Consider the following 21,291-nt stretch of genomic DNA (forward strand, 5'->3'; position numbering starts at 1 on the left):
TTAGTCAAAATTCATAAATTGTATCATTTTTCCATTTACTGCTTAAAATCAATTAAATTTTTCTTTTTTATGGTCAAAATGAAGTCCCTGACAATTTCCATTGAAAAAACAATAAAAAACAAAAAGTCGAAAAACAGAGAAATACATAAGAAATTTAGAAAACAATAGAATACTTAAGAAAATAAATGTGATGTTGAATTTTTTAAAAAATAAATTTGATCAGATGCCTATCTAGATTATGTGAAACAAAAAGTAGCATTTTAGGGGCATTATTTTATTAATTAGAGCAAACTTATGATTTTACGCATAAATTGGCAAATTAATGAGCAATGAGATTTTTCACAGAATTATATATATTAAAATTTTGTAGATAATGCCATGGGTAACGCGCGTGCCAATTTCCGTTGCGATCGCGCGATGGACGACCGAGATCATAAGGGGGGGGGGCTGAATCAGGCCCCCACCAGTCTTCTTAGGTGTTGAAATAGCCCAGTCTATTTAGGGTTAATAATCAATTAGCACAAAGGAAATGTTCACTAGTCGTTCTTAAAATCAATCTTAACTTACTAACAGATTTATGAATCAGTCCACTGTACTCTAATGATGAGCAGACCAAGTTGCTCCTGAAAAATGTATTGTACTACATAATTATTTATTCCTATGTAAAGCATCTCTTAAATTATTACCCCCCTAAGTATAAGATTACCGGTAGACCAATTACTCTCTGCCAAAGACAATGGATCTGTTCTATGTTTCATATGATAAAATACAAAAGAACGTCTTTGATCCTCATTTGACCTGTGTTTTGCATATCAATGTTTTTTGAAACTCAAAATTTCATAACCTTCTTATCTTAGTCAGATTTTGATGAAATTATCAGTGCTTCTATGGTTTTTCTCTATTTTAATATTCAAATTACGTTTTGGTGGACTCTACCTTTTCTTTGATAGGCTCCATTGTAATTTGGCAATGTAATTGGTCTAATGTTATATATTGGGGATAGCACAGATACCGTTTATAATATGTGCAAGCTTTATGCACTCTCATTGGCGTTACGCCAATGGCGTATGAAGGATACCTGCAGGGTTGCTAGAAACCATATTCTATGTTTGATTGATCATCCATCTCTGAACTCATCAAGGAAGTACTTTATCTTGTGACACCTGTAAAAAATAAAAGGGGTGTATTGAGAAACTTATAATAAACATAGCCAAACTATTTCATCTGCATGCAAAACTGAATGGTTTCAATTATCAATTCTTTTTATCACATATTGCCAAAAGTCAGTGATCTACATTATCACTATCGATATCAATATCCATTGATATGAATATCAACATCAGGTGAGGGAGGACATTTGCTTATTCAGTTTATTTTATTCCATTCGCTAAGCTGAAAACTTTTATATTCTGTAATATGAAATATGTAAAAATGAAAGGGTGCTAATTGCATTCACCTTTGTTTACCAGTCTAAACATTTAGAAGTAGAAAAAAAATAAATGAGGGCATAAATGGGCACTTAATATGAGGTGAAAGAGGGGACACTGCAGAAGAGATATTTCACTATAAAAAAAGGAGCGCAAGAGTGCAATAAAGACAATTTGAATCAATATTCAATTAAAGGAAAAACTCATAGAAGGGAACAGGGGTAGTATTTTGAGATCCATTTCATCTCTGAAAAAAGAATCCCTTAAAATCCCTTTGAATTGATATTCTTCTAAGAACAATTTCATCTTCATTTTATTATCTCTCTAAGACACACCCATTTGTGAAGCAACAGCCAATGAGAAAGGTTGTAAATAAAATGCAGCAGTCTCATCTCATTCATCCAATGAAAATCTTTTACGCCAGATGTGGATTTAATCTTTTAATTAGTTACATATGTAAAATTGCATAATTGATGTGTAATGTCGTTTTGATAGTGTCCCTAATCCCCGAAAGAGTGTAACATGGGTCCAATAAAATCATTGTCATTGTCTTTGCAAAAGCAAACAATACTCTTATTCTTATCATTGTTTAGATGTCTATTTCGCATCATAAAAATTGTCTAAGTTGCAAAAACAATACTCTTATCTTTATTAAGATGTCACTTTTGCATCATTTTATGCATAATTTCAGAGAAAATTTTATTAAACTACAGTGTTTTGAATTTTTTCATTAACCCTAATTCTGCCAGGGGAGGGGGGCCATAATGCCCCCCCCCCCTCGACAATTTTTGCAATATCTGCTGTGCAAAATTTTTTGACCTCGCCGCTCACTGACTTTTTACTTTTAAGTCTCGCATAAATTTTGAGACCAAATTTGTGACATCCGGGTGCGCGGTTACGACATTACACGTCAAAATATAAGTGTAGTTTCATGTACAAATCCAATGCAAATAGTGTACCGGGTATTTAGCCAAAATTCAGAAACGTATCATTATTTCTACTTTTACTGATTAAACATAATTCATTTTGCCTTGTTTATGATCAGAATTCACTCTGGAACGATTTTTATCGAAAAAAAAGTAAAAAAAAGAAATACATAAGAAATTAAAAAAGCAATAAAATACATAAGAAATCGGTCTTGGCATCAGGATTTTTTCATGCACAATTGTTAGGAATGCTATAAAGAATATTTCACCAAAAATAGCATTCTATGAGCTTTATTAAGTGAATCAGAGCAAAAAGTATGATTTCATGAATAAATTAGAAAATTAATTCCTACAAAATAAAAATATATGAATTCAGTGAAATTTACCAATGCAACTGCGTAGATTATGTCACTTTCTACCATCATGCAAATTTTCATTGTGATAGCGCAATCCGTGGCTGAGATCTTAAGGGGGGCCCTAATGCCCCCAAGAATCAAAATACCCCAGGAGATTTAGGGTTAATCTACAGGAATAATGTTGGAGTTTCAGTCACTGTCAATGATTACATAACTTTCCTTCATTCTCATTTTAACTTTGGAACAAATAAACTGAATCAAACATGGAGCTCATGTTCATGTAAAAAAAAATCCCTTCCAAAAGTGATAATTGTACTCACCACTACACAAAACAGCATATTTGCATGACTTTTGTTCCATCAGTCCATGTTGATGAAATCAGGATTGACACTGAATTAAATGTGGAGCGTAGAGTTGTTCCAACTGTCCCAGATGATGTCACTGAAATTGAAATGATTATTTATTTAGTCTATCGAGGTATACATGTCCTAAAGCTTCAGGTACTCACCACTCATTGCACATGCAATTTCAATGGCAAAAGCACAATCTTCATGACTGTAGTGTGACAAACGACTCCTTTAGTATTAATATTTTGTACATAAAATTGCAAATTGTAGAGAAAACAAAAAATGCAGTTTTATAGTTGTATGCACCTTCATTTATATTTTTCCAACAATAGAACATGTTTTAAAAACTGAGAACTGAGGAACAAGAAAAAAAAATTGCATGATAAATCGAGTGTGTAGTACATGTAGCTATAAGGACACCTTCAAAATCGGGCGGCAAAATTTAAAGGTGTTTGGAAAAAGATGGAAGCGATATTTTGGTTTGAGATATTTTCTAATCATAGTAAATTAATATATGATTTGCCACTATTGGTTAGTGTCCATCACTACCAATTTTCAGACAGGGATTATTTTTTTAGAAAAAACACATCTCTTCTGAATAGGGTCTATGTACAATTACATTTATAAGCAAGGCCAAGCCTACCTCAAGTGATGTTCGAGCAGGCTTTTCTCCTCTTCATTACCGCTCCACTTCCCCGAACTTCAAGGCGGTGAACTCGTTCAGATACTCTGAGTGGCAAAGGTGGGGAAAAATGCATATTTATTGTAAAAAATATCCCCCAAAAGACATCAACAATAAATAAAAGCTAGATTTCTTGCTCTAATCCTCCGGTTACCTCAATAAGACAAAATGCTATGCCTTGGAATGGAAATTTGAGTGTAAAAAAGGGGGTCCCCACTGTGGCACATACCCACCACACATTATGTACTAAGTACCGTGGCTCTAAGACCAAGCTTAAGTCAAGAGTAAGAAATTAAACTTGGCGCTAATGCAGTTTCGCACCGGCCGGTTACCAGCATACCTCATCACCAATATTTGTTCCCAAATGTCATGACAAGTCTCTCAGTCACATTTCGATGTCAATATATCCACCACTTTTCAAAATATCGTGATCGGGAATGGCTGTATTTCGGCTTCGATCTCAACGTCGTTGATCGACACGGCGTAGACATCGTTTCGCAGATTGCTTGGATTCACCATGCACCGTAATGTTGATATGAACTGAAGTTAGCAACCAAATCATGCGAAAATGTGGCAAACAAACTGCCAGTGCCGCATGCGAATGTATGTTCGCATGATTTGGTTGCTAACTTCCGTTCCTATCAACATTACGGTGCATGGTGAATCCAAGCAATCCGCGAAGCGACACGGCGTAGACATCTCTTCGCAGATCGCTTGGATTCACCGTGCACAGTAATGTTGATATGAACTGAAGTTAGCAACCAAATCATGCGAAAATGTGGTGAACAAACTGCCAGCATGCCGCATGCGAATGTATGTTTGCATGATTTGGTTGCTAACTTCAGTTCATATCAACATTACGGTGCACAGTGAATCCAAGCGATCCGCGAAGCGATGTCGATCAACGACGTTGGGATCGAAGCCGAAATACAGCCATTCCCGATCACGATATTTTGAAAAGTGGTGGATATATTGACATCGAAATGTGACTGAGAGACTTGTCATGACATTTGGTAACAAGTATTGGTGATTAGGTGTGCTGGTAATCGGCCGGTGCGAAACTGCATTAGCGCCTTAAACTTTAATGCATTGTTGGTTTGGGGGGGGGTAATTTTTACAATAAATAGGGCCTATCATTTTATTTTTTCCCACCTTTGAAACTTTGAGTATCCGAATTACGAGTTCACCGAGTTGAGGTTCGGGTAGGTGGAGCGCAGTGTAGCGGTGGTGAAGTGGAGCCTGCACGAACATCACTTGAATTGAAGGTACATGTAATGTAGGCCAAGCCAAAGCCTTAGGCCTGATAAAAAGGCGAGGAGAGGGCACTGTGCAGTGCAATGCAACACCAGGCACCACCATGCCATGGCTGACAACGTCCACACACACCATTAGAGAATAGGGTCTACATGGTCTAAAATTATTTTTTGAGATCAAATTTAAGAAGTCATAAGAATGTATTTCAACGTTTGATGATTGGTTTTAAAGATGAAAGCAAAGAAAACGTTTTCACATGTTCACAGTCCAAACAGCAAACGCCACGGCTCGAGAGCCGTTGTCATCGCCACAACTCTAGGGTTCCACTTCACGTACCGTACCGTACGGTACTTACGCCGGCACGCACAATACTGCAGGTTGAAATAACTTCATCAGTGATAGGTTATTCTGATTTCTACTGATACTCCAGCTAATTTAGACATATATAGAATATTAGTATACATGTAAATGCTTACCCTGAAGTGTCTTGACATGTCAAAAAAGGGCAGGCAGTCAATTGAGAACAAGTTATTACGGACGTCGATTGCACGATCCAGCACTTTGACTCGACTTCGTTCATCAATAACGGTTGCATTTTCAAATACACGAATCACGTGCGCGCTCTGCTGACGATCGGACTTGGCATCTAGTCTTCATTCGAAACATGTGTTATGGTTGAAGTGTCAAATGAAATGTCAAATTTCGACGACGACCTACGCGGGCGACCTACAGAACCTTTAAACATTTAGGCTAAAGAAAACACCGGGAGAAAAATAAAGGGAACATTTTGAAAACGTATTTGTTGTATGCATTGGCGGCGGAAGCCAACAAGATATAGGGGGGGGGGGTCCATCTGAAATTTTGGGATGCAAGGTCCATCTGAAATTTAGGGATGGACGCAGGCAAAAAAATTAACATTTGAATTTAGGGGAGTGGATTACCAAAAATATTTGACAAGCAAAAAAAAGGGGGGTTATCAACCTAAATTTTAGGGAGGGGGGGGACACAAACATAATTTCAGGGAGCGCTAGGGGTGGGGGCCCACGTGAATTAAGGGGGATGCATGCAGGAAACAAAGTAGACAAGCAAAAAAAATGTTATTATATCAACAAACAATTTAGAAGGGGGGAACGTCCCCCCCTTCTGTCCCCCCCGCGCTTTCGCTGCCTATGGTTGTATATATAAATGTTATCATAATGACGTCATATAAAATTGTAAATGCACTCGTCGTGAAGGTGTTGTGGCTCAGTGGATAAGTCTGCGGACTGTGAACCACAAGGACCGGGGTTCAAATCCCACTGCAGCACGTCCTTTGGCAAGGCGTTTATCTACAATTGCCACTCTCGACCCAGGTGTAGTAGGTACCCGGTAGGAAGAAATTCCTTGGAATGCTCGATGCGCCCGATCAGGGTAGCCGTGCTAAAGCCGGGGTAATGGTATGCAGCGCGTAGAAACATTTGTATTAAGCGCTATATAAATGTTGCATATTATTATTATTATTATAATCACGTTGTATTTTTTGGTCATGCAGAATTGTAAATGTACTTGTGACTGGTTGATGACGTCAAAATCACATCATTATCTGGTCATATAAAATTGTAATATATTCGTCTTTGATTCGTCAATATATGACGTCATATATAGGTCATATTCTGGTCATGCAAAACTGTAAATTTTACTTGTCATTGAATGGTCAATTAATAACGTCATAATCACGTCAAAATCTGGTCATGTAAAATTGTGGATAGACTCGTCGTTGATTTGTCAATAAATGACGTCATAATCATGTCATATTCTGGTCATGCAAAATTTTAAATTTACTCGTCATTGACTGGTGAATAATCACGTTATAATCTGGTCAAATACAAATGCAAGATAAACTCGTCGTTAAAAGTGGTCGTAATTACGTCTTAAAGACGTCATATTTATTGTCTACGACCAGTATGCCGAGAATACGACGTAATTATCACGTGATTATGACCATGTCTGCTATCAGGGAAAGAACCTCAAATTGGCAATGCTACAGATATGTGTAATGTCACTTGTGAACAACTCTCCCCATTACTATATTTCACTTAAAGGGGAATGAAACCTTTGGAACAAATAGGCTTGTGTAGAAACAGAAAAATCATAGAATAAGAATAAAGAAAGTTTGAGAAAAATCGGACAAATAATGAGAAAGTTATGAGCATTTGAATATTGCGATCACTAATGCTATGGAGATAGCAAATTGGCAATGCGACAAAGATGTGTGATGTCACTTGTGAACAACTCTCCCCATTACTTTAGTATATATTTCACTTGAATTGCCTCATTTATCACATCTATCCATAGATCATGTGTTCTTTCTACATGAGGGCATGTAATACATGTTTTTTAAGAATACATCATGGATAAAGAGTTTGTATCATCATAAGAAAAAGCAAAAAGAGACATTTTGAGGGTATTTTATAGTCCACCAAAGGGAAAGTTGTTCATCAGTGACATCACACATCCTTGTCACATTGCCAATGGGAGGATCTCCATAGCATTAGTGATTGCAATATTCAAATGCTCATAACTTTCTCATTATTTGTCTGATTTTTCTCAAACTTTCTTTATTCTTATTCTTTGATTTTCTGTTTCTACACAAGCCTATTTGTTCCAAAGGTTTCATTCCCCTTTAAGTGAAATATAGTAATGGAGAGAGTTGTTCACAAGTGACATCACACATATTTGTAGCATTGCCAATTTGAGGATCCTTATAGCATTAGTGATCACAATATTCAAATGCTGATAACTTTCTCATTTGTCCGATTTTTCTCAAACTTTCATTGATCTGCTTCTTTGATTTTTTTGTTTTCACACACCTTGTTCTCAAAGTTTCATTCTCCTTTAATTAAGCTTGTCAGTGTTTTTTAAACTAGATTCTTGATTAATTGTATGCGCAATTCCAGTGATTGTTTGATAAAATAGAGACACCAATAAATGTAATAACTTAAAAAATATACTTTTTATATTACTTTTGCTGATGATAATACTTTTTGGAAAATATTCAAAGCGATGGCGAATTAAACAAAACGTATAGAAAATTCTACGTACTTTGAACGAAGCCCCACAAGTGCTACCGTTCGTTTGACAATTTACGTTCCACCAAAGTCTTTACAGTAAAAAGACTGGACGCTTTGCCTACTTTGCGTAATGCTTTGCATCGATTTATTAAAGTGTAAGATAGTTTTTGTGCCTAGTCTTTCCCTAGTGTCTTTGATATGGAGATAAATTGCGCGCCCTCTTTATCTCATTAGACAAAAAAATTATGCTATTTGAGGGATATTCATCATATTAGGAGGAATTGACCTTACATCGTTCGGTAAGTTTCATGGAGGACTTCATTCTGTAAATCCTCTGATTAAAGTGATTGGTTAACATTGGTTTGACTTTTAAAAAATCTGAGCTAGAAGGTCACACTTGTCACCTGTGTCTGTGATATGTTACAAAAATGAAGCCCAGAAAAAATTGCATTCGAAAATTATTATTTAGTGCTTCAAAAATTGAAATATAAAGTGACCGGAAACACCATCTTAATTTCATCCCATACACTTATGTGTACTATTTAGGTGTCTATAAGACACCTATTTACAAAATCGGGGTTTGCCTTGTAGTTTTAGCTTTTCATTCTCAATAATGGTTGTTTTCAGGGTTTATTAGTTCTAATACATGCACTTGTACACATGTTTCATCTTGGTTTGAGAATTTTTTAAATCGGCTGCTCACAAAGTTAAACAATACCTTTAAATTTGCGGGAGTTTGTTGCAATTTTGCATGCGCCATGCCTTCAATTTTCCTGTACACGGCGGCATTAATGCACCCTGGGTAAATAAATCTCTAATTTATGCAAAGAAATTGTCAAATGAATATTGAGATATAAATATCTTTACATTCTTCAGCCCAGAGCATCCCTTTAATGATTTGTTTATACATTGTTACTTTGTTCATGCTAGGCCAAACCATCATCTTAAAATCAGAAGAAGCTAGAGTCATAATGGACAAGGAAACAGACCAGGAAGATTATTTTGTACAAGGTGAGATGAACTTTCAGTTTTGTTAAACAGTGCATCCCAGAAATGGTGAAGATATAACTAATTTCTGTGTGAAATTGAAAGAAGTGTGTGTATATTTGAGTTTTGTCAGACGTGTATCAATCAGATGTGATTATTTACGTCTGGGACCGACCTTTAACGTCACCATCTGAAAGACGTGACCAGGGCTCGAACCTCTGCATCAATTTATACCCCCCCCCACAGCTTGGATTACAGGCGCACGCCACAACGCCCAAGGCTTCCGCTTGTATGACTTCTAATTTTATAAAAACAATTACAGGCTAGTTGTCAGAATTACCGGCAGTCAAGACTAGTTTTGTTGACTTTACATACATTGCCTTTTGTTAACCATATGTTAGCTACAATGGGAAAACTGAACATGCTTGTTTAATGGAAATACAAGCATCATTTCAACAAAACAGAACTTTACTATTACTTGACCATTATCTGTGATTGCTACATTTCAAATTAATGCTTTTTAGACATGTGATTTTCTCTTTGAAACTCTGACACTGCCAACTGACTTTTGTTAACCCTTTCTTCAAATTGATTTTACTCACTCATGCATGAATGAGGAAGATTTCATCTAAGCTATTCCAGATTAAAAAAGTGACTTTGAAATTTACAATGATAGGTAATTTGTCCATTTTTGTGTTTGTGTTTGATTCATAATAAATCATTGATGATTCTTTTGTCTGTGTGTGTGCGACGCGCTGTATAAGGCAACCTTGATAAAGTAATATGGTAACCCAAATTTTAAAAATGGCCAATTGTTTTAAGTCTCACGCATAATGCGTGAGACTTAGTAGCTCTGGAAGGACCAAATTAATATGGAGAACCTCAAATATAGTTGTAGCTTTAATGTCAACATTTTGTCGACAGTATAGAGATGTCGACAAAATGAAGTCCAATGAGGGCTGAGGCTATGGTCTAGGTTGAAAATCCAGTCCAAAATAGACATTGGATCTACAAATAATATACTAGTATACAAATAGGCCTGCAGTAATCTTTGGTTAATATTATCTTTGTGGTCGTTGATAAAATTACAATGTCAAAATTAATTGCTGAATTTTATTCTATTTTCTTCTATATATTTTGTTTGTTATATTTATATTTCATATAATTAATTTGTTCATACTAGGTCAAACCTTCATTAAACAGGAAGTAGATGAAGACATGACCAATCCTGATACAGCTCAAGACCAATGGACCACACAAGGTAAGATAACCTGGTTCATGTGTGTTCTAGAACATGGCCTGATTGATGTTTAAAGATTTAAACATAGTTGACTGTTATATTATTTGCTTACTATTTATCTCTTCTTACTAGGTCAAACCTTTACCATCAAACAAGAAGTAGATGAAGACATGACCAACCCTGATACAGCTCAAGACCAATGGACCACACAAGGTAAGATAACCTGGTTCATGTGTGTTCTAGGACAAGGCCTGATTGATGTTTAAAGATTCAAACATAGTTGACTGTTATACATCTTAATTATTTCCTTACTATTTATCTGTTCATACCAGGTCAAACAATTACCATCAAACAGGAAGTAGATGAAGACATGACCAACCCTTATACAGGTCAAGACCAATGGACCATACAAGGTAAGATATACTGGTTCATATGTAGCCTATGCTCTTGAAAAGGCTTGATTGATGTTTTACCCTTTAACCTAACGAATTTCGTCACAAGCCGTCGCGCAAATTTTTTTGACTGCGCCGCTTGCTGACTAACCTTTTAAGTCCTGCACATCTGTAGAGACCAAATTTGCAACCCTGGGGTACACAGTTCCAAAATTATGTAACATTTAGTAAGTGCATGTCAGACTGAAAATTGTTCAAAAATGTGATTCTTTGTACATAAAGTCAATGCAAATTGTGTTTTTCATCCAAAAATCATAAATGTATGATTTTTTTTAACTTTTTGTTCTTTTCCCTTAATTCTTCTTTGGCACTTTTCTTCTTCAAAAGGACCCTGACAAATTTCATTGGAAAAAACCAATTCATAACAATTCGAAAAAAAACATTTTTCTTTAATGATATTATGACAATTTTCAGTAGATATTCATCATATTTGTTAAAAATGTAATAACTGATACTCTCCCAAAATAAGCATTTACTAGATCTATGAAGAGAATTTAAGGCAAAATATAATACAAAAAAAATCAAATCTTGTTAATAAAGAAATATAATCAACTATTTTTTTGATAATTGTACTTTTCATCCAGCCCTCAAATTGACCACCCCACTCTCCCAAGTGTATCCTGGTCTGAAGTAGCCCAGTTAAAATAGGCTTAAGCATTATTGGCAGTTGTCAGTCTAAATTTTCTACTTACAATTTATCTGCTCATACCAGGTCAAACCTTTACCATCAAACAGGAAGTGGATGAAGACATGACCAACCCTAAAACAGCTCAAGAACAATGGTCCACACAAGGTAAGATACACTGTTTCGTGTATGTTCTAGAAAAAGCTTGGTTGATGTTCAATGAGTCAAACATTGTTGACTTTTATCTTCATTATTTGCTTACTATTATTTCTTTGTACCAGGTCAAACCTTTACCATCAAACAGGAAGTAGATGAAGACATGACCAACCCTGATACAGCTCAACTCCAATGGACCACACAAGGTAAGATAAACTGGTTCATGTGTGTTCTAGAACAAGCTAGATGTCTAAAGATTTCAGTTTTTCAAACTAATTACCCGGTATACTTACAATTTATCTGTGTTCATACTACATGTAGGTCAAACCTTCATGTTAAAACAGGAAGAAGATGAAGACATGACCAACCCTGATACACTCTATCATCTGATTTATAGAAATTTGGGCTCAATGATATAAAGTATTTGTTATCATTTATCATCAACTGTTGTATCACAATATGGGAACATACTATTTTTCCTTGTGAATAATTACTTATTGATGTCACGCAATGTTTGAGACTTAACCCTATCTAGGCCAGGGTATTTTGGGAGTTCATATGGCGGGGGGGGGGGCTTCCCAGGCCCCCCCACCTAAGATCTCCGCTGTCGATCAAGCAATCATGCCGAAAATTGGCACACAGGTTGTCTTGGATATAATCTACAAAATTGTATAGTAATATATTTCATGCGAATTGTTATTACGTAATTATGCTAATATATGCGTAATTAGTATGTGAAATCATACTTTTTCCTCTAATTCCATAAATAATGCTCCAAATGGTCTAATTTTTGGCATAGAAACTCTTTGTGATGTTTTTAGCAAGTGTACATGAAAAAATTGCGATATCAGATCAATTTCTTTTGTATTTTATTGTTTTTTGCAATTTCTTATGTATTTCTTTGATTTTTGGACCTTTAGTTTTTCATTCTTTTTTGAATGAAATTTGTTGGGGACTCTTCTAAGATCATAAATGGCATAACATACATACATTTTGGCCAGAAAAAATTAAAATAATCATACATTTATGATTTTTGGTTGAAAACACAATTTACATTGACTTTGTACACGAAATTGAGCAATGGTCTGACATTCACTTACATAACATTGCGTAATTTCGGAGCCGTGTACCCAGGTGACGCAAAATTGGTCTCAAAAGTTGCGCAAGACTTGAAAGTAAAAAGACGGCAAGCAGCGCGGTCAAAAAATTTTGTGCAGCGAAAATATTGTGCTACTGGTGGGGGGGCTCGGAGGCCCCCCCTGTAGATAGGGTTAAGCGTGCATGCATGGAGGGTGGACATTTTTTTATGTTGCTATTATGATCATAACCTTGTTTAAGTTGAAATGTTGGTTTGGATTACTGCGATTTCCTTGATTTAATCACTGACTTCAGATCACACCATTTCAATTTGTGCACACGTTACAACTCGCGAGTCAGCCTTCACACCGTACCCATCACCATCTCGATCTCTGTCTGCACTGCAGGGCTAGTTTGCACTGATGCCCCGCTGACCAATTGGTGTGTTTGAAAAACTGGAATTTAGATCTCGGCTCTCAATTCATGTAATATTTTAGCAATAGCTGGAGATTTCAACTATCCTGAAATTATGAGTTCGACTAGAAACCAATGTAACCCGGCAGCTTCCAAAGTTGCTGAATGTTTGCAGGATTTGTTTTTGACAGAATTAGTTGTCTCGCCAAGTAGATATAGGTTTGCCCAAAACAGCAACATCATGGACCTTGTTATGTCAAACAAAGCTGAACTAATATCTGATGTGGGTGATTTCAAGTTCAGTGTTGACCTTTTGGTGTTGGTGTTGGGTCAAGTTTTACACGATTATAACACCAAAGATAAAATGAGGACGGTCCCGAAAAGTCACTCACTAGTTGTTGAGATGTCAATAATGTGATCTGGATCAGTTATACAAGCTCTGAATAAATTTTGGAGCTAGGGGAAGCAACCGAAATTTCAACACTAACACCAACACCAAGGCCAACACCGAACTTGAAATCACCCATTGTGTGCGGACCTCGTCTCAGATAAAGTGATCATTGCACCTTACACTTCAATGTGGATATTGACATTGGTGATAAAAAGCTACTATCCTCTAAGTCTCTGCTTTTTAACAAAGAGAACTATGATCAAATGAGAGCTAAATATGTCCAAGATTGACTGGGATGATCTCCACGCAGATCTAGACTGCAAAGATTCATGGAATATCTTTTCAGCTACTATTCATAGACACATAGAAGAATGTATACCTGAATCTCGCATGACCATCAAAAGGAAGCGAAAAGTTTATACAACTAAAAGATCAACTGCATTGAGTAAGCGGAAAAATACAGCATGGAAACGTTACGGAAGCACATTGAGTCATGAGGATTTCAGATATCACAAAGACATCAATAACTCGTTACGCAAATTAACAAGTACCCTTTGGAGGACCTTTGGAAAAAACTTGGCAAAGAATGCAAATTGTAATCTGAAAGACTTTCAACGATATGTAAACTGTAAAGTCAAACTGAACAAAGGAATTGGATCCCTTGTGTCAGATAATGGAGAGAAAATATTGAAAAGCGGGGATGTTGCGTCAGCACTCAATGAAGCTTTTTCAAATGTTTTCATGAAAGAAGATGACTCGAATGTTAAGACACCAGAGTGGAGTCATGAGGGATCTACTTTGGGCTCTATCAACTTCACACAAGAGAAAGTGGAAAAACAATTTCTTTCAATCCAAATAAGTCTTCTTGACCGGAAGGTATCCATCCTCGAGTATTGAAAGAGTTGGCTCAAGAGATCAGTCACCCTCTTACATTCATATTCAAACTTTCCATGGGAGAAGGGTATATTTGACTTTAGACTAGAAGAAAACCAACATTGTGCCTATTCACAAAAAGGGCAGCAGACAAATAGCAACAACGATAGACCTATATGTCTAACTTCTACGGTCGTCAAGGTAATGGAATCTCTTGTAAAAGAAGAGATAATGGATCATATCAAGGATAACAGTCTCCTCTACAATGCTGAGCATGGTTTTACTCCAGGCAGACACTGTTGCACTCAATTAGTGGTTCAAATGGAAATATGGACTGATCTCCTTGACCATGAAAGACCGATTGATATGTTAAAAAAGCTTTTGACGCAGTTCATCAATGCCTACTCATGAAACTGAAAGCATATGGAATAGAAAGTCATGTCTTGAAATGGATTAAGGCCTTTCTTGTAAAAATAATGCAGACAGTCACCCTAAGAGGAGAGTATTCGGACTGGTCTCGGGTAGTCAATGGAGTGGCACAAGGTAGCATCCTTGGGCCCCAGCTTTTCATTCTTTATGTCAACGATCTTCGGAACCGACTTTGATAACCGTCAGTGATGTCCAGATCTATGCTGATGATACCAAGATTTATGGAGAGGTATCTTCAAATAGCCAACATCTATCATTACAAGAAGATCTGCATGAAGCCACAAAATGGGCAGACTCCTGGCTCATAAACTTAAATTTGTCTAAATGTAAAGTAATGCATATGGATCACCACAACAATATCTCTACGTCTACAGTGACAACCAGATACTTGAAAAGACCAAGGCTGAGAGAGACCTAGGAGTACTTGTACATAATGAACTTTCTTATCATGCACATGTAGCTCAAGCAGTTGTTTGAGCTAACCAGTTGCTGGGACTCATAAAGAGAACATTTACGTGCCTAGGGAAATATTACCTGTCCTGTTTAAGACACGAATTCATCCTCTACTTGAATATTGCAATATTATATGGTATCCAGGATTCAAATGAGATGCCATCAAGATAGAGAAGAGCCACTAAGTCTAAGCTAGTGCCTGAATTGAAGCATCTAACCTACAAAGCAAGACTGAAGAAACTCAACATGTTCTCTCTACATTACAGAAGAATCAGAGGTGATACGATTGAAGTTTATAAAATTACGAATGTCTTGGTGGACTTTGATCCAGGAGGCCGTTTCATAAAGCTGTTCATAGGTTAAGAGCGATTTAAAAGAACGACTGATGATCCTTTCTAAACCATCGTCTATGGTGTATACCATTTACCAAAAGAAAGGATCACCAGTTGTTCTCATCTTACAAACAGCTCTATGAAATACCCACCTGGGGCGCCCCGTCTTACGAAGACTTGCAATTGATCTGATCAATCGCAAATATGGAAAGCCAGCAAAGTCAACATATAAAATGCATGTTTTTTGCCCAAATCTTTTTTTCTAGATATGAATGTATATCCATAAATTCATTGATTTCTTGACAGTTCGTTGTGCTGTCCTTTGTTTACAAAGGACATTTTGCACATTTCCTGTAGAAAAAAATCATGATAATGATGGATTTCCATAGAGTTAGGATTAATTGGATCAATCGTAAGTTTTTGTAAGACGGCCCACTGATCTCTTCTTTACACCTGTACTGACTGTAGTCCAAAGTAGCACTCGAGGTCATCACATGAAGCTGTACAAATATCGAAGCAACTCAACGCTCCAGGAACAATCTTTCTTCTTTTGTAATCTCTGCATCCACTTTAAACTCTTTCAAACCAGACTGAACACTTTTCCTCCATACACCAAATTCTTCCATAAATGTCCACCCTCCACACATGTAATAGTCAGTTGTTTAAAAAGGAATGATCAAAGCACTACACGATCACCTACTGCTTTTGACAATGATGATGATTTTAAAGGAAACTCTATCCATGGTGTTTTGTGGCAATGGATGGCTGCTTAAGAAACATAGATTCCTGTGTGGGAGAGGGGGGTTGGGGGATGTAGGCACCATACTTTATTCATTATCTGTCATTGTATTCTGATTTCATGTATTTGACAATCTAGTTTAACATCCTGTTATTTTTATATGTGTCGTATTTATCAGAAGTATGATACATTTTCGATTATAAGGTCTTCCTTGGAGACACTGCCAGAATCTATCAGAATATATGAAGTATTGTAACGATAACACCAACAAATTAAATGAATTTTCTTTTTTTATTTTTAGATGAGAGCTTTTTTGTTTACTTTGCTATTAATATTCATATGATCGTAAAAAGGTGTTTTTTCTTCTTTTTTCAGAGCTTGAGGATGGAGAGGAGGTAAGACAATCATCCATTACAGAATGCAGTGAAGATGAGTCCCATCAGTGTTTACAATGCAATAAGACATTTACAGATGAGAATTCTTTAGTTCTACATCATAAAACACACTCTAGGGAAGTTGAGTTTTCTAGTCATGCTTGGACAGAGATTGGAGACAGATGCTTCAAGTGCCCCCATTGTCATAAGAATTTTGAATGTAGGGATACTCTTATGACCCATGTGAGCACACACACTGGAGAAGAATCTTATAGTTCTCATTGTGACAAGGGATCTTCTCAAAAGAATTATCTTACCCATCATATAAGAACACATACAGGAAAAAAAACCTATATCTGCTCTTATTGTGAGAAGGGATTTTCTCAAAAGAGTGATCTTACCCATCATATAAGAACACATACAGGAAAAAAAACCTTTATCTGCTCTTATTGTGAGAAGGGATTTTCTCAAAAGAGCGATCTTACCAATCATATAAGAATACACACAGGAGAAAAACCTTTTCATTGCTCTCATTGTGACAAGAGATTTTCTACCAAGGTCAGTCTTACATATCATATTAGGACATATACAGGAGAAAAACCCCATATTTGCTCTCATTGTGAGAAGGGATTTGCTAGAAAAAGTGATCTTACCTGTCATATACGAACACATACAGGAGAAAAACCTTATCAATGCTCTCATTGTGAGAAGAGATTTTCTTCCAAAGGCAATCTTACAAGTCATATCAGAACACATACTGGAGAAAAAACCAATATTTGCTCTCTTTGTGGGAAAGGATTTTCTCAAACATGCAGTCTTATCAGTCATCTAAGAACACACACAGGAGAAAAACCTTATCAATGCTCTCATTGTGAGAAGAGATTTACTGACATGTCCACTCTTAGAAGTCATATAAGAACACATACTGGAGAAAAACCTCATCATTGCTCTCATTGTGAGAAGAGTTTTACTGACAAGACCGTTCTTACAATTCATGTTAGAACACACACAGGAGAAAAACCTTATCAATGCTCTCATTGTGAGAAGAGATTTACTGACAAGTCCACTCTTACCCGTCATATAAGAACACACACAGGAGAAAAACCTTATCAATGCTCTCATTGTGAAAAGAGATTTTCTGACAAGACTGTTCTTACAAATCATATTAGAACACATACTGGAGAAAAACCGTTTATTTGCTCTCATTGTGAAAAGGGATTTGCTAAAAAAAGCCATCTTACCCGTCATATTAAAACACACATAGGATAAACACTTTATTGCGTTTTGTGAGAAGAGATTTTCTTAGAAGTCTGTTCTTACCCATCATACAAGAACACATACAGGAGAAAACCTCTATATTTAAGTCCTGCTGTGAAATGGAATTTGGTTAGCCCTTCACTATGGTTTAATTTAGCTATTTGGAAGCTTGATTTGGTAGTGTGTACCAACTCAAAACTCGAGCCAAAATGACGGTAGATAATGATAGGAGCAATTACTACAGTATTGTTGGGTGGATGGTTTTTTAGTCCAGAATACTTATTTTAGTATTATCTCGGTAGAGTATTACAATTTATATGTAGTATTTACACCACAGGAACTATAACTTGATGTTTGTATTACCCCACCCCCCCAAAAAAAAAAAAAAAATAGGAGTCATAATGAAAATATATAAATAAAAATTAAAAGATAAAATGAATAAGAAAGTAAATAATTGGATTGGAGTTACTGGTTCAATTGTGTGTTATAAATTGAAACATTTTTCATTTCATTGGAGGGGAGGTAAACTTATCTCTCAGATTTTACCGGTCACAGTAGTCAAAACACAAACTAAATGTTGTTCATGTAAAGCCATTTTTGTTAGAATTATTCCATCTCTTATATTACAAACCTGGCTCATTGCTCATTTCATATTTTCTTGGGTGGGTATTTTCGTGTTGTAAGGAGAGTTTTATATATTAAGGGTGATGCATGCTTTTGTAATAAACTTGTTTCATACAGCTGAAAAAAAAATATGATGTGAATTTGATTATGCATTGTGAAAAGTGGGAAAGGGTTTGAGGTAAGGGTGTGTGTGTGGGGTGCCAGTGTGTGCCTGGGTTTGTGTATACATGACGTATGAATATGTACATTTATACAACCTTGCGAATGCATGCGTAGGGTGTGTTTGTGAGTGTATAGTTAAAATATGCCTTTGTGTGTGTGTGTATATATGATTTGGTATCCACACACAGAGAAAAATTTTGTGTGCACTCGACCAAGAAAGTGGTGGGGGTGTGCCGCGGGCGAGACAAAAAACGGGGGCCAAGGAGCGGGCTTATTGTAAAAAGGAGGGTCCTCGGAACGGGTTCGGAACTAAAATCTTTGTGAAAACGGGGGAATTTGGAACGGATCGCCAGCGTGGGAGTGCGTATGCATCCCTACGGAACGGTCATGCGTGCATGATGCAGCTAGTGCGGTCACCACCGGGTCACGGCTGTTTCACTTCCATGGGCTATGTACAAAATAAGCCCATCTCTCTCTCTCTCCTGTGTTCTTCCTCCGCTAAGGTCGGAGATCAGCGCCGTTGGAGGGGCCGCAATTCATTTAAAGGACAAGTCCACCCCATTAAAAATTTGATTTGAATAAAAGCATAACACTGAAAATTTCATCAAAATCGGATGTACACTAAAAAAGTTATTGCATTTTAAAGTTTCGATTGATTTCACAAAACAGTTATATGCACATCTCGGTTGGTATGCAAATGAGGAACTGATGATATCACTCACTAATTCTTTTGTATTTTATAATATGAAATATTTTTTTTCTTCTCAACATTGTCATGTGAAATGAAGTTTCATTCCTCCCTGAACACGTGGAATTCCATTATTTTAACATTTTGTGCTTCAGGCAAGGAGGTCCTAATCGTCAAATTCGTAAAAATTGAAATATTGTATAATTCAAACAATAAAAAAACAAAAGAAGTACTGAGTGACATCATCAACTCTCTCATTAAATAACTATTTTGTTAAAAATAAGCGAAACTTTGAAATGTCCTAACTTTCTTATTTTACATCCGATTTGGATGAAATTTTCAGCATTGGGCTTGTCTGATTTTTCTCTATTGATTCAAATCAAACTTTTTCTGAGGTGGACTTGACCTTTAAGGCTCTAAGTTGCAATCATGAAGTACTGATTAGATTTTGACGAGTTGTGTGGAGGTTGCATTGTGCACAAAATCCGTGCGTGCTGCCAAGCCAGCTAACATGCAATTTCAACTCTACACCGGCTTGACTTTAAACTTTTCAATTTCCATTTGACAGGTGTGAGAAAATTACGTTTCTCGTGGTTTTCCTTACCTTCTAATGCTATCCCTTTCCATCGTCATATGACATCTCCATATATATCACGAGAAATCGCATTCCAAATTTCATAAATCCACATCATTTCGATGATATTTACATAAATCTTGGGAGTTTCATCCGTTTCGACATTTTCAGTGCAATCACAAATCAGAGGCTCTTGCGACGAGCGTAAATTTCGGGTTCAATATCTGGAAAACTGCTCGTTCAATTTCAGTGTTTTCAATGTCCTACAAGATAGAAAGTCTTGTTAAATAGCATATCTGGTTAAGATCACAAACCCATCAGTAGATTTCTTTTAGTTCTACTTTTGCTACCCAGTACTTCCAATGTACGTAAGAAACCTAATATACCATATTTGGTTGCCAAATTTCTTCTGGAAATTTTTTGCACGTTCATTGTTTTAATTTAAAATTTTTAATGTGTATTCTTATTTTAACAAGTATTAAATTTAAAACAGAATAATTTTTCTTCCGTTTTATGGTTATTATGAGTTATTTTCTGTCAAAAAAGTACCACGATATGTTAAACTTACTTTATCTAAATTGAATTTTTTTAAATTCATAAATCCAAATTGTCAACCGTCCAATTTGTAAACAAAAACCAGAGAGATCGATACGAACTGGACCAGTGTAGTGCCATCGTCGTCTGAGTCATCGATCACACTCTGAATCGGTCTAGATCCAGGTCCAAGACCGGACCGAACCCAGCTAGGCCATGTAGACGAATGCGATTTTTTGGAGGATTATTCTTACTGTTCAATGAATTATTTTAACTGTTCTTCGACAGCCAAAACTTGAGAGAAATGTTGCATTAAAAAAAACTTTGTACGGTACCACATCTCTATGGGTACCACCTACTGGTACGATTCATGGCTGACCGCAATTTGTGCCAGGATTTTGTGATCCTTTTTTGACTTACGTTTGTTTTGGAACAGTCAAGAGTCGACGATAGTTACCACGGATCAGGATCGATCATGGAAAACCATGCAATTGTTAATTTTGTTGCCTCTGGCTGTACCGTTAATGGGTTTGAAAGCGATTTAGTCTATTTTGTTATTATTTGCTTCAAGTTAGCAATCCTCTGCCAAAAAAAACCAGGCCAACCATTTTCTCTTTCAAAAATGAATAAATAAAATGAAAACTAAAGTTGCTTAAAACTTGACAATGACAGTTCGCAGTTCAACCAGCTTTCAGGCACAGAATTCGGATCCAGGAAGAAGGGGGGGTGGGGTGACTAATTTTTTTTTTACATTTTTCTTTTCTGTAATGGAAAATCATACTTCTTCCAAACGTGGAGGTGAAATTTCAATTTTTTTCCCCTCGTCAAAAAAAAAGAAAAATAAAACATTCCCGAATCACAATTTATC

At 36.3% G+C, this 21,291-nt stretch overlaps 1 protein-coding gene and 1 long non-coding RNA gene across 3 annotated transcripts in view; one reads left to right on the forward strand and one right to left on the reverse strand.

Moving 5' to 3' along the window:
* LOC121420181 (gastrula zinc finger protein XlCGF57.1-like) overlaps positions 1 to 18,579 on the forward strand; it is a 38,208-nt gene extending 19,629 nt beyond the window's left edge. Inside the window, exons 2-8 of the mRNA XM_041614729.1 lie at positions 8,973 to 9,053; positions 10,213 to 10,290; positions 10,402 to 10,482; positions 10,602 to 10,682; positions 11,434 to 11,514; positions 11,628 to 11,708; positions 16,586 to 18,579. Of these exons, the coding sequence (XP_041470663.1) occupies positions 9,014 to 9,053; positions 10,213 to 10,290; positions 10,402 to 10,482; positions 10,602 to 10,682; positions 11,434 to 11,514; positions 11,628 to 11,708; positions 16,586 to 17,853 (1,710 nt within the window). The 5' untranslated portion in view covers positions 8,973 to 9,013 and the 3' untranslated portion in view covers positions 17,854 to 18,579. The remainder of the gene's footprint in view (positions 1 to 8,972; positions 9,054 to 10,212; positions 10,291 to 10,401; positions 10,483 to 10,601; positions 10,683 to 11,433; positions 11,515 to 11,627; positions 11,709 to 16,585) is intronic.
* On the reverse strand, positions 952 to 5,591 carry LOC121420182. Of its 2 annotated transcripts, XR_005970715.1 has the most exons (4): positions 5,469 to 5,591; positions 3,700 to 3,785; positions 3,030 to 3,150; positions 952 to 1,163 (listed from the first exon to the last, which is right to left on the reverse strand). It is a non-coding gene; the product is annotated as an uncharacterized LOC121420182 (long non-coding RNA). The 2 variants fall into 2 exon arrangements; XR_005970716.1 differs by lacking the exon at positions 3,700 to 3,785 and having other exon boundaries at positions 5,469 to 5,590.
* Positions 18,580 to 21,291: the final 2,712 nt, after the last annotated feature.

Source organism: Lytechinus variegatus, chromosome 8, assembly GCF_018143015.1.
Source record: "Lytechinus variegatus isolate NC3 chromosome 8, Lvar_3.0, whole genome shotgun sequence".
Lineage (NCBI taxonomy): Eukaryota > Metazoa > Echinodermata > Echinoidea > Temnopleuroida > Toxopneustidae > Lytechinus > Lytechinus variegatus.